This window comes from Monodelphis domestica, chromosome 4, assembly GCF_027887165.1.
Source record: "Monodelphis domestica isolate mMonDom1 chromosome 4, mMonDom1.pri, whole genome shotgun sequence".
NCBI lineage: Eukaryota > Metazoa > Chordata > Mammalia > Didelphimorphia > Didelphidae > Monodelphis > Monodelphis domestica.
In genome coordinates, this window is record NC_077230.1 from 195,556,666 (window position 1) to 195,569,405 (window position 12,740).

The 12,740-nt window shown below is 35.1% G+C and overlaps 1 protein-coding gene across 2 annotated transcripts in view; it reads left to right on the forward strand.

The window, feature by feature from the left end:
• Nucleotides 1-12,740, forward strand: part of ITGA4 (integrin subunit alpha 4) — a 96,717-nt gene that overhangs the window by 40,015 nt on the left and 43,962 nt on the right. For both annotated transcript variants that reach the window (XM_001377699.5, XM_056794095.1), the window contains 5 exons: nt 4,008-4,102; nt 6,311-6,401; nt 7,305-7,350; nt 7,734-7,888; nt 10,776-10,930. In XM_001377699.5, coding sequence (XP_001377736.1) covers nt 4,008-4,102; nt 6,311-6,401; nt 7,305-7,350; nt 7,734-7,888; nt 10,776-10,930 — 542 coding nt within the window. The remainder of the gene's footprint in view (nt 1-4,007; nt 4,103-6,310; nt 6,402-7,304; nt 7,351-7,733; nt 7,889-10,775; nt 10,931-12,740) is intronic.

Here is a 12,740-nt window from a genome sequence, read left to right on the forward strand (position 1 = left end):
GATCTGTCATTTTTTGTTGTAACCTTCCCCACAAATGCAGAAAGACAATTCATTTGTAACTTAGAGTTTTAGAGCGTTACTTGCAGGAATGGGAGAGGATAAAAGATTTTCCCATGATTACATGGCATATATAAGTAAAAATCTATGTGTTTATAACATATATACTACACACACACACACACACACATATATATACACACACACACACATATATATATCCACACCTATATATGCTCTTTGTCCATCTCCCTCTCTTTTTCTGTCTCTCTCTCTCTGCCTGCGTATACAATCTCTTAACTATGACACTGTCTCTACGTTTATATATCTACATCAATCTATATCTGTATCTTCTATCTGCTATAACACACTGCCTCCCATTTGAGGTTTGATTAGATTTGGTTGGGCATATTTGATGCATATGGCCTTCCAGGTCTCATGGCCTTCTTCAGGATGGGAGTTGGAAAAAAGAAGGCAGATGGTAGGAGGAATGCAACATTGGGTCTCGGTAGGACATGAATGGTAATAGAACAAATGCAAGGGATTCCATGGTAAATGTGTCAAATATAGTTAATATAATACATTAAGTTAAACTTATCAAGCATAGGGTCAAGAATACAAAGAGAAGAAAATGAGATCAAAGCAAGGATGATAGATTTGGAGAAATGAGAACTCGTAGCTCATTTCCACTATCCTTACGTTGTAAATCATTATTTATCATTGTTGCTGTATGAAACTTACATAATCCCTTTACCTACATCATTTACCCTATAAATTGTAGACCCCAACCCATTAAACTGTCAGCACTCTACGGGACTGTCTGCATGGTTCTTAGTCAGCAGAGACCCTCCTGTAAACCCAGGATGTGTCTCTTGCATCTGGGTTCAGGCAACCTGCAAACAATTTCCAGAACTGGCCTCTGACAAGAACTTCCTAAAGTTCAGGATCTTGGGGGTTTCCTAAGTCTTCTTTGACACAAGCCTTCTAATCTGCTGCCTCACTAAGCTTCATGTTCTTTGGTGAATTCCTAGCAATGTCAAATGATGATGTTTGACCAGGTCATCAGGAGCTAGACTGTAGACTCATTCCAAGGGGATGGGGGCATAAGGCACGCTGAGAGGAAACCTTTTACAGAGAGCATGGGCTTCCTTTGGAGATCCTGAGTATCCGGCAACAAGCCTCTCTCAAGACCCTCTGGCTCCCCATGTCACTGCCTAGCAATAGGCAAACAATTCTTTATATTTAGAGGACAATGAAAGTTTTTTTTTTCTTAGGTTCCCTAAACTAATGTGACACATTTATCTGTCAAATTCAATGCTTAATCTCAGGATTCTTAGAAACTTATATTCTGTTCATGTGTATGTCAGAGCTTACAAGTGAATGATGCCTTCAGCAGGAAAGGAGTAATTTGGAAAGTTGTTGATTAGAGGCTTATTTATTCTTCTTCTCTGAAGGCTCATCATTTATTTATTTTAAGTAAGATGTTTTGCCTTAATTGACGTCATTAGTGCCCATGAATAAATAAAACTATGCTTGAATTTCCATACACATAGCATTTCACAGCAGGGATCCAGGCTAAGTCAGCATTTAAATTGATTTACACCAGCATTCAAGGCATGGGATCCTTACTTAAGCAAATGATTATCCCTCATCCTTCAATATTTCAAGGATCTGTTATTTCATTGGTGTGGCTCTTCTCTGTACCTACCTACATCATAAACCCTTTGTAAATTAATAGTAAACTTGAGAGCCAAGTTACTAAACTTGTCAACCTAGTGATGGGGTTGGACACGTAGTCTGTCACTGGGGGCATAAGCAAAGCATTTTCCAGTGTGGTAAAACCTATAAGAGCTAGTAATCTCTTATAGCTTTCAAGATCCCAGAGGGGCTTCTGAATCTTAATGGGATTTAAAGTAGCTCTATAATGAAGATACTTTGTAATAAAAGTAAAAAGAGCCCTTAGTTCATATAATTGTTACTTGTCCTCCATAATAGATATGAGCTACTTATTCATCCTTACTTTATGGGTGTATTTATGTATTTGTATTACTATTTACATGAAGCTCCTCAGGATGCCTCTTCTCTCATATGTGGACTCAAGAAAAACTATCTTAAATTTGAGATATTCCATGGGTTAACATCTGTTCAAAAACATCGCCCTCAAACCCTCCACTTATATGTTTGCCTTTATTAGCCAACCAGAAGACGTTAATTCAAAGCAAAAGACATTTAGGCAAACAACATAAGATATAAAAAGGAAGCTAAGATTTTCCATGAAAACATGGGTAACCCTCTCACAGGTTGCCAAGCCATATGTATGGGGGGGGGCATACAGAGAGAATATATATGAATGTAGAAAAAACAGGGAGGGTATCCACTAGAAGAGATTTATGACCAAAGTCAAGGCAACTCACTTCTAGTGCAGGGACTTCTGGTGAAATGCAACTACCTTCTGTTTGATATCATGTTTCTGTTTCTCCCCTGGATACATCCTTTCTGTGAGGTACATCATTTTTGCTGAACATCTTGTCTCTACTGGTCATATGTTTCAAAACACTATGCATTTCTGCCTATGTTGTGATAACCAAACTTTTCTTTGTTCTAATCTACTGAGTTTTAGTTCTTTAGAGACATTTGCTCTTCACTTCTATTTCTAAACATGCAGTGATGAGAAAGCCATTCCTTGACCAGAAAAGGCCAATTTTTATTAGTCTCTATTTGGGACTTTGAGCTACCACACATATAGCTCATTAAGAGTAACCCATAAAAGATAAGCCAGAGTATCCCCCGATAAAATTATTTGGGGGGGTGCAGTTTGGCTTGATTGTGTTTGATGCCGATTTGAAGTGCATGGTCACAGACAGTGATGCCATTTGGCAGAGATTAATTGTAAATTCTGTTAAAACCTCTTATGGGGATCTTGTGTTCCCAAATAGGTGACTCTTTCCACCCTCCCTCCCCCCAAAGTAGCCCCTCAGAAACTTTGTCAATGGTAAGGCTGTGAGGTCCACTGTAATTCCAAGATCCTTACTTCTTAATATACATATGAATTTATGGAAGAACAGATGGAAAGAGAAGTCATAGTCCTCTTTCTTCCCAGTGTGCTTCAGATGTATATACAATAGGAAACTCTTGATTTTGCTTTATATTCTAGCTAGTTATATTCTATCTTATTCTCTCCATCTATGCATCAGTTGTTTTTGAATATTTTTATATTCCACCAGACTGTGATTTATTTCATCTATGTGTGTTCACCCATTAGTGAAGAGAGATTATAGCTAATCTATGTCTTATCCAGGGCAGTTCTTATCCACTCTCTCCCATAATTCCCATCTTGAGGCTCAGCTAACATTACAGATAAACACAAATTCATTGCCATTATTTCTGCCACTTGATAATAAATTTTTCAGTTATAGTAACCTTTTTGGATATTTATATGGCAAAAAAATCTCTTTTATGTCATTTATATTTTGACTACTTAAATATGATAAGTAATAAGAAATCAGTAAAAATACTTAAATATACTCAAGAAATATAATCTTTTTGGACAGATTTTATAGATTTTAAATCTTTCCTTTATAGGAGAGATTCCATGGCATACTGGACACAACTAGGCTTGGAATTAGGAAGAATAAGATTCAAATTTTGCTTCAGATACTAGCTATGTGACTGATCAAGTCAGGTTCTCTTAGCCTCAGTGTTTCCTCACCTATAAAATTACGATACAAACAGCACCTTGCTTACAGGGTGTTTACTAGGATCAAAAGAGATAATATAGGAAAAGTACTTTGTAAACTTTAATGGTCTCTGTGAATGAGAGAAGTTATTATTAAGCCATGTTGGCATTTGATATGTGTTTGTCTAAGGGAATGTTTATTCCTTTTTTTAGTTTGAGCTAAAATGTAATAAAGGTCAGTCAACATTAGCATAATCACAGGCTAGTACTTCATAATAATATGGTTATTTTTGCCCCTATCTTTCCAAGTAATAGTTTCTTACTGCTTCTATAGATGTTGCCATTGGGGCTCCTCAAGAAGATGATTTACGTGGTGCTATTTATATTTACAATGGCAGAATAGATGGGATATCACCATCCTTTTCACAGGTGAGTTTTCTGTTTTTTTTTTTTTTTTACCTAAAGGCATTGGTAGTAAAAGTTGTCTTTAAATTACTAATATTACTAGACTTGAGGGAGAAAATGTGTTAGGGGAAAGGGAAGGGACAAAAGAAGAAGGAAGAACAAACAGAGGAGAAAGGAGAGGAGGGGAAGGAAAGAGGGAGACAAAAAGGAAGAGAAGAGAAAGGAGGGCTGAGAGAATGAAGAAATATAATGAGAAAGGAAAGAAGAGAGAGAGAAAAGTCAGATTTCTTACTGGGAAAAGCTGTCAAATCAAATTAGAAAACCTGTGTTTCAATCCTGTTTCTGGAGGCTTGAGCAAAATCACTTTAGCTTTCCCAGCCTCTTATATAAAATATGAGAAGCAAGGCATAAGATAACTTCCAAAATATCTTACAGCCTTAACATTCTTGCTTTGTGCTAACTTCCATGGTACTATCAATTTGTAAAACAAACATAAAATGGCCCACTGTTTTATTGGAGCAATGATAGAAATTCAACATTTGTAGAGCCTGTGAATCAATCAACAAACATTTGATAAGTGCCTTCTGTGTGCCAGGCACCTTGCTCTTTGGAGTCTGGGGATTAAGAAAAAGAAATAGCTCCTACCATCAAGGAGTCTACATTTTATTAGATTTTGAATCACTTATATCAACATAATTTTAAAAATACATCCCTCCACTTTGATTCTGGTTCCTCTTGATAAATTGTGGTTCCTCGTAGAAAAAAGCACATCTTTATATATACTTGTATTAAAAGAAAATAGTTATGGAGCATATAGTAGTCTTATTAGACATCTAAGAAGTAAGGCAATTTAGTATTTTTCTTAGTGGATAGACACCTGTCCTTGGAATCGGGAAGACTTGGTTCAGGTACTCCCTTTGATATGAATTCTGTGTGACCATGGGAAAGTTACTCAACAGTTTAATGGCCCAGAAAACTTTTCTTAAGACTCTTCAGTTATAGGTGAGCTGCTGATCTATAATGGTGGAGAGAATTTTCTCACCAGGAGATCCCTATACTAATAAAAGCATGAGTTTGATACAAAAACATAAGTTCCAAAACTCCAGTTCAAATATGATTTAGTTATAAATTAAGAAATAGTCAATACTGTAACTTAACATGCAAAAACTTTCACTAAGATTTCATAATCCCTCATTTTGTAATATGTATAATCGCTTTTTAAGAATGGAGGAGGATATAAGAAAATGGCAGGTTCTAAAAAAAGATGGCTTACTCCAATTTCAAGAAGAAAGACTTACTCCAAGTATAATGATATAAAAGTGGCACCTGAGACTAAAGAGAATTATTTGATGTGCAAAATATTCAACTGGGGCCCTAGATGAAAGTGAATGATTTTGAATCTTTTATATGTGATATGTGTCTTCTGTTATGACATGGGAAATATGGAAATATGTATATATATATGATACAACCTAAAACATAATATTCACCCACTGGGATGGGACACAGGGAGGGAGAGAATCAGAATCACAAAATGTCAGAAAACAATTGTCAAAATTTGTATCTATGTGTAATTGGAAAAAAATTCATTAAAAAAGAAGAAAGTGAACGATTTGTTTACTATATGTACATACAAGCCAAAAGACCATTTTTAAAAGTTGGCTAATAGTCCAGAGTTTATAAATCAGTATCTAGAAATTGAAAAAGGACTTAAAGATTAACTTCTAGATATCATATTTAGCACAGATTATTTGTCAGCTCTCGTCAAAAACAATCCAGCTAAATATGATAGTTTTTAGCCAGTTATTGGGAAATAAAATGATAATATTATAATAATAGCTAACATTTACATAGTGCTTACTGCCAGACACTATGCTAAGTGCTTTACAAATATCTCATTTGATCAAGAGCCTTCTCATAGTCCCTAGCTGCCTTTGTTTAGCTGTTGTGACTAATAGGGTTCATGTAAGGGTTAAGTGGGGTAGAAAAGACAGAAAAGCATCTGTTGAGTGTTCTGTACTCTGAAAATACACCTTTTCACACTTTTGGAAGTAATTTTTATTAGAATGAATATTCATTCTTTACTGTCATGAGATTTGAAACTTCTTAGATTTCATGTAAATAAAAGTACCATGGAAAGAGGACTTCTTGGAGTCAGAATTAATTCATTATTTCCTTTTGGAGATGAAGCTTTACAAAACATCTCCCCATGCAGTTCACCTGTTTTTACAGAGAATCGAAGGACGTCAGATCAGTCAGTCCCTACGCATGTTTGGACAATCAATATCTGGAGGCATTGATGCAGATCATAATGGATATCCAGGTGAATTAAAATATTTGTTTTAGAAATATAAATAAGATGGTTGGTGAAAGCTGTTCTGTCACAAAATTATACAGAACTCACACCTTGAAAATCTTTAACTTGGTCAAGATTTTTCCCACTTACAAAATTTGATTAAATTCCAAGAATGCAAATACTTTCTGCAAAATAACTGAACATCTTTGGAAGAAGTCTAGCTTTATCCTCAACTTAATGGTCTTAACTGTTTCAGTGCAATGGAAATAAGATTGGTTTGAGATCAGATGACCTGGGTTCTCTCTTTTTCTCCTTTTACGCAAGTCACTTAACTTTAAGCTTTAGTTTCCTTAATCCAAAAAATAGGGGAGTAGGACTCCAAAATTTCCCAGGTCTCTTCCAGTTCTCAATACTAAGTACCTTTGACCTAAGTTTGTATCCTGGTACTACGTTTATGACCTTAGAAAATTCACTTAACTTACCCCAGTTTTATCAACTACTAAATGTAGACTAGATGATTTCTAAGGACTCTTCCAGTCCTAAATCTATGAACTTATGGTCCTATTTGGACAGAGGGGTTTGAAGAACCAAAAAGCAGATATACAGATTAAAGAGTTATTAACCGTTCATCAGATGAGACCAGGAAGGAAGAGAGAGAGAGTAATTCTGTGTGGATATTTCTAGCCCCATGTTTGAATATCAATTCAATTTTAAAAGATTCTTCTCTGTTATTACAGATACTTAGCATGATAGGAATGTGGGCCACTCTAAATGAATTGATTTAAGAAAAGCACATTGATAGATGTATTCTGTGTTCGTAGTGTTTTGATACAGTGAAAAGGTGACTATGCTATATCGTATTTATGTCTGAAAAGTAGTTTCTTTTGACTAGTGGTGATCGTCAATCTGTGTCCATTTTCCCCCTTCCAGATGTAGCAGTTGGTGCCTTTTGGTCTGATTCTGCTGTGGTGCTAAGGTGAGGCTGATATATGTCGGTGCTTAAAAACAATTGAGCTTCATTGTAAATGATGAGAGACAGTTTTCAAAATCAGCAAAGTGATTGTGACCTCATCATGCATGCTCTTTGTGGTATTCTGAACTTTAATTCATTGACCTTGGAGATTTTTCACCAGAATTGCATGCTTAAAGAAGTGTCTTGAATCAGAATTAAAGTAGTTTAATGAATTTTAAGTGGAGTATTAATTTAGGTTCAGTGCATGAAGCAATTATCTGTATATGTATATGAAATTATGACTGCCACTAGTTCCTTTTAAGGCATTATTTTTATTCTTATTAATTATATTAAAATTATTATAAATTATTCTGTAATTAAAATTACTCACCTTATTTCTTTTGTAGGACAAGACCAGTAGTAATTGTTGAGGCTTCTTTAAAACATCCTGATTCAGTGAACCGAACTAAATTTGAATGTATTGAAAATGGACAACCTTCTGTATGTATGGACCTGACCCTCTGCTTTTCATACAGAGGCCGAGAGGTCCCAGGCTACATTGGTAAGTATTTAATTCATGAATAGTTGCTTACCACTATGCCACATAAGTACTTGCTAAATACTGTTGTTCCTGCTGTATCAAGAGTCCTTTGAAAGCAGATACTTAATGACTGCATTATTCTTGATCTGCATCTTTTCCCTCCAAATTTCCTGTCCTTAAAAGGCAAATGGGTGATGAAGAAGAGGTTGCCTTAAAGGCCCAAGGAGAAGGATGCTCTCACACATTTGTTGTAGATCAGCCAATTTTGAGAATATCTAGGAAGTCTTTTTTTAATGGAAAGATGTCACCAAAGCTCACTTTTTGTAGGCTGCCATATTTTGCCTCCAGTGCGCTAGACTGAAGAGATGGATAGATGAGGGTGAAGTGTTTTGATATGGACCAGCCTGTTTTTATCATTGAAGCTTTGATGGGTTGTAAATTTAGAACAAATCTCCAATTTAAATAAAGAACAGCCTGCTTCTTAATGATTTATTATGACAACAAATCATCTTCTGGGAGTGGAGCCAGTTATATTCTAAATAGCCAGTTCTCAGTTACAGATACTAGTAGTAGGAGAGCACTGATGTGAATAATCCAAAAATCATTTCTATTTGACTTTGAAATATATTATGAATTTCAAAGACAATGATTTAATATTGATACAAAAAATCTGAAGATTTATATTCTTAATCATTTTACATTTAGGCCAATATTAAAAGTAGTTTGAATTATTTGAGAAGACATGATAGGGAATGTGTGTATGTGTCAGCCTGTGCTTTTATAAACAATTCATAAACTTTGTAGGTTACACATAGGTAATTAAAAGTTGACAGTAATAATCAAAAGTTACCATTTGAGCCCAGAGATTGGCTTGAATGGCAGGTTTCATTTGGTATGTAAGAGCAAAAAGAAACACTAGACATTATCTAGTTTGACTTCTTTATTCTAAATTAATAAAACTGAAACCCAGAGGGTTAAATGATGGGCCTAAAACTATATAGCAAGTTAAAGGCAGAGCCAACATTGACTGATTTCTCAGTGACTACTAGCTTTCACTATAGATACAGCTAATATTAAAAGAGATTGATGATTAAATAAGATAATATTTTCCAAGTGAAGTACCTGGAATGGAATAAGCTCTCTATATACTTTCCTTCCCTCCTCTAACATATAGAAGTTCAGAAGAAAAAAATTGGTCATAATTCAATTTTAATGAGATGTGATGAGAACAATCCTCATATTTCTCATATATGCCCATCCTTGGTACATCAGGAGCAGTGCTAGTGGTTGTCTGAAAACATCCTAGTTAAGTACTTCTTGCTAGAGTTTCCCTGACAGGAACATGGGTGAACTTGAGAAAGGCTGAAGGAAGGAAGGAAGGAAGGGAGGGAGGGAGGGAGTGAAGGAAAGTGGGGGAGGGAAGAAAGAAGAAAATAAGAAAGGAAAGAGAGGGAGGAAAGAAAAAAAAAGAAAGTGGGGGAGCAAGAAAGAAATGAGAGAAATATTTGTTCATTCCCTACTATTTGCCAAGCACTGTGCTAAATGCTTCACAAACTTTCTCATTTGATTTTCAAAGGTAGGTGCTATTATTGTGCCTATTTTACAGTTGAGGAAACCAAGACAAAACAGAAAACAGATTCCTTGTAAAACTGTAGTCAGAACTGCCATTTGGAAGAGGTGGGTGGTCCCAGAGTGAATGACATGACAACCCATGAAAAGCCAGTGAAAGTGAAGTTAGAGGCTGGTTTACCATATTTGATTTTTTTCCCTTTATGACAGTTCTTTCTTTGTTTTGTACCCTGCTTTTACTGTCAATAGAAAAATGGTCCCAAATGCTACCCCCAGTCCTCATATAACCCCTGCACTGCAAATAACTATATTTTTATCATTGTTTGAGGAGGGCTTTCAGGGAGACCATGCCTGAGGGAGATACTTTAAATTAAAAACTTTTTATGTCTTACTGGAAGCAGCTTGCCCTTCTTCAATCCCTCCTTGCCTGCTGCATTTGATGAATTGGTTCATATTCTTATTTACCTACAAAAGCTTCCACTGAACTTAGATTTGGAAACTTTAGTTCTTGTCCAGGAGTGTTTGGCTTCCGTTGTTATAATTAGAATGAAATGACATGGTTGTTTTTGTGTTCTAAATAGGAAGAAAGGAGATGTAGCTATCTGGTAATTGATGGGAGTAAATGTTTGTTGTGTACCTACTTGGGTACATATCAGTCCTTGGAAAAAAGTGGGTGGGATGATTAGGTTACTCCCAAAATATAAACCATCATTTTGGAAAATGTGTTCATTCTTTTCAGATTCCCTTGAGGAAATGATGACTCAAGTGCATTAAATGTTACTGTAGTGGACTATGAGAGTAATTTCAGCTCTTAAAGTGCCTGATTTCCACTCAAGAGGATGATTTATTTAGTTTGAAAAGAATTCTAGATCTCTTTTACAGTTCACAAAACATTTTATTTCTATATGGCATATCTGGCCTAGTAGAAATTAATAGAAGAATATATTTTACTTATTACTATTTCTTTTTGTTTAAATTTTACCTGAAAGTTTTTGGTACTAAAGTAAGATTTTTCTTAGGATAGTTGAACCCACTTTGATTCGTAGATGTGTATCTACTATGATTTGCTTAGCATAATTTGTGATCAGTCATCATTTTTAATGAAGCAATATGTAAATTCCTCCTGTTTTTATGTAAATTTTAGTATGCATTTTAACTATTTTTAAAAAATCTTTCAAGTGTTTTCAAAAGTTCCTTTGATGAAGTACAGAAGATATTTATAATATTCAGGATAACATTAATTACCATTATTGGTGATAATAATAATAAAGCTTATAGGTTCCTTGATATAACTCTTGGAGATTGATGGCTCATAGCTATTCTTTCTTTGATATTGCAGTTTTGTTTTATAATGTGAGCCTGGATGTGAACAGAAAGGCCGAGACCCCATCAAGATTTTACTTTTCTTCTAATGGGACATCTGATGTGATTTCAGGAAGCATTAATGTATCCAATATTACTGAAAACTGCAGGAAGCATCAGGCATTTATGCGGGTAACGTGACCTATTTAATATTACTAATACCATAAGATAAAAGCCCATCATCAAAGTGTCATGTTTTGTAGGATATAATCCAATGAAATTGCTCTTCTCCTATAGGCTAAAAAAAGTGAAATGCTACCCTATGCCTGAGATGCTTTTATGTTATGTACACAAGAAATAACCCAGGAGGCCTCTTCATTAAGAATCTATCTTTCTGTCCCTTTGGTTTCACAAACATTATTCAGTGGAACAAAATATGGTAAAGTGCTTCAGAAACTGGAGATGCTACAGATGTCAGGTTCTGTAACTCTATATTCCATGTGAATCAGGTTTTACTGTATTGCCTATCTATGTAAATGTCATTACATGGGCTGAGTCAGTCCTTTCGTCTTTGCCTTGTTTGTAATTTCACTTTTCTTCTTCATAACCTTGCCTGGAGGTGTACAGAGTCCTTGGCTCAGCTCAAAAGTCAGAAATGTCCCAACTGAGCCAATCCTGGATTTCTATATTTGTTTCCTTGGACCTGGGAGGAAACTGATGAAGCCAATGCTTGACACTGGCAGCCAGGAGTAGTACACTTAAAAAAAATTAAGCTATTATCATTAAACTACTAATCACCTTTATTACATTAGCCAAATATCAGAGTAGAAAGCATTGCCAATGCCTTTTACATTAGAGAATGGTACATCAGAGTATCTATTGTCACAAACACACACACAAAAGTTAAACTGTCCCCAAAAGCCCTTTCTGGGATTCCATATACTAGCCTCAGCTTAGAACTTAATTTTCCCTAAGATACTTATTCTAACCAAATGCAAACAAACACAAAGAATCCAATATACTATTAAATGCTAAGAGCAGTAATCTGCATGCTATTTCCTTTAATGGTTTTTATCTAGTACTCATACAAAGCTATTGGATGGTGGAGCTCTGAAGGCATAGGCTGACATTAACCTAACAGTCATTTGTATGGTGGGGATTAAGTAGGTTCTATTTTTAACTCTTTAAAGCCACAGTTTTTCAGGGACTTAATCAGTTTTAGTGACAGATATTGAAGTTGATAAAAAAAAACCTAAAGGAATATTCCGTGTGTCATTTCCAGGACTCTGTGTTGAATTGGAAATTAAAATAACATCGAAAAAGCTTTTTCTCCACAGACTTCCCCCCATCATGCTATTATCAAGATGAAGACTCTTGAAATTTGTTTATGTATTTCAAAATGCCTGTCTAGTTGAGATTATAGATATATTGTATATATTTGCAGAATTGTAATCCTAGCATATGTCCTGATTTGATGTGTCTGATTCAGGAGGAAAGAGACAATTACAAACTTTGGTGACCACAGAGTTCTACTGGGTCCTTCTACCCCTTCATCTTTTATATAGTTAGCAAGATTAGCATGTCCCAAATAACTTTCTCTTGTTTCCCAATTATATCCAAGTGGAGTCCAAGCTCAATTTATTTTATCATTTAAAACAGTGAATGTGTGTTTTGAGAATATGTCCTTGAATTTAAAATTTTTCCAAAATGTAATCAAAAGAAGTCAATTTCTGCCTTCATTTTTATTTAGAATGAAACATGGCGATATTCCTGCAGATTCAAAACTTTCATCTCTATATATAAGAATATAAATATATATATACATATATATATATAAAGAAGATTAGATATTACCAATTTGCTAACATTTGGAATTAAAAGGTCATAGACAGTGAGTTGCTTTGAAGTTAGTGAAATTATTCATTTTAAAGCTCCAGATGTTAGGGCTACTGTAATATTTGTGTGCTTCTAGACAGTTTTCCAACATAGGGAGAATTCCCCC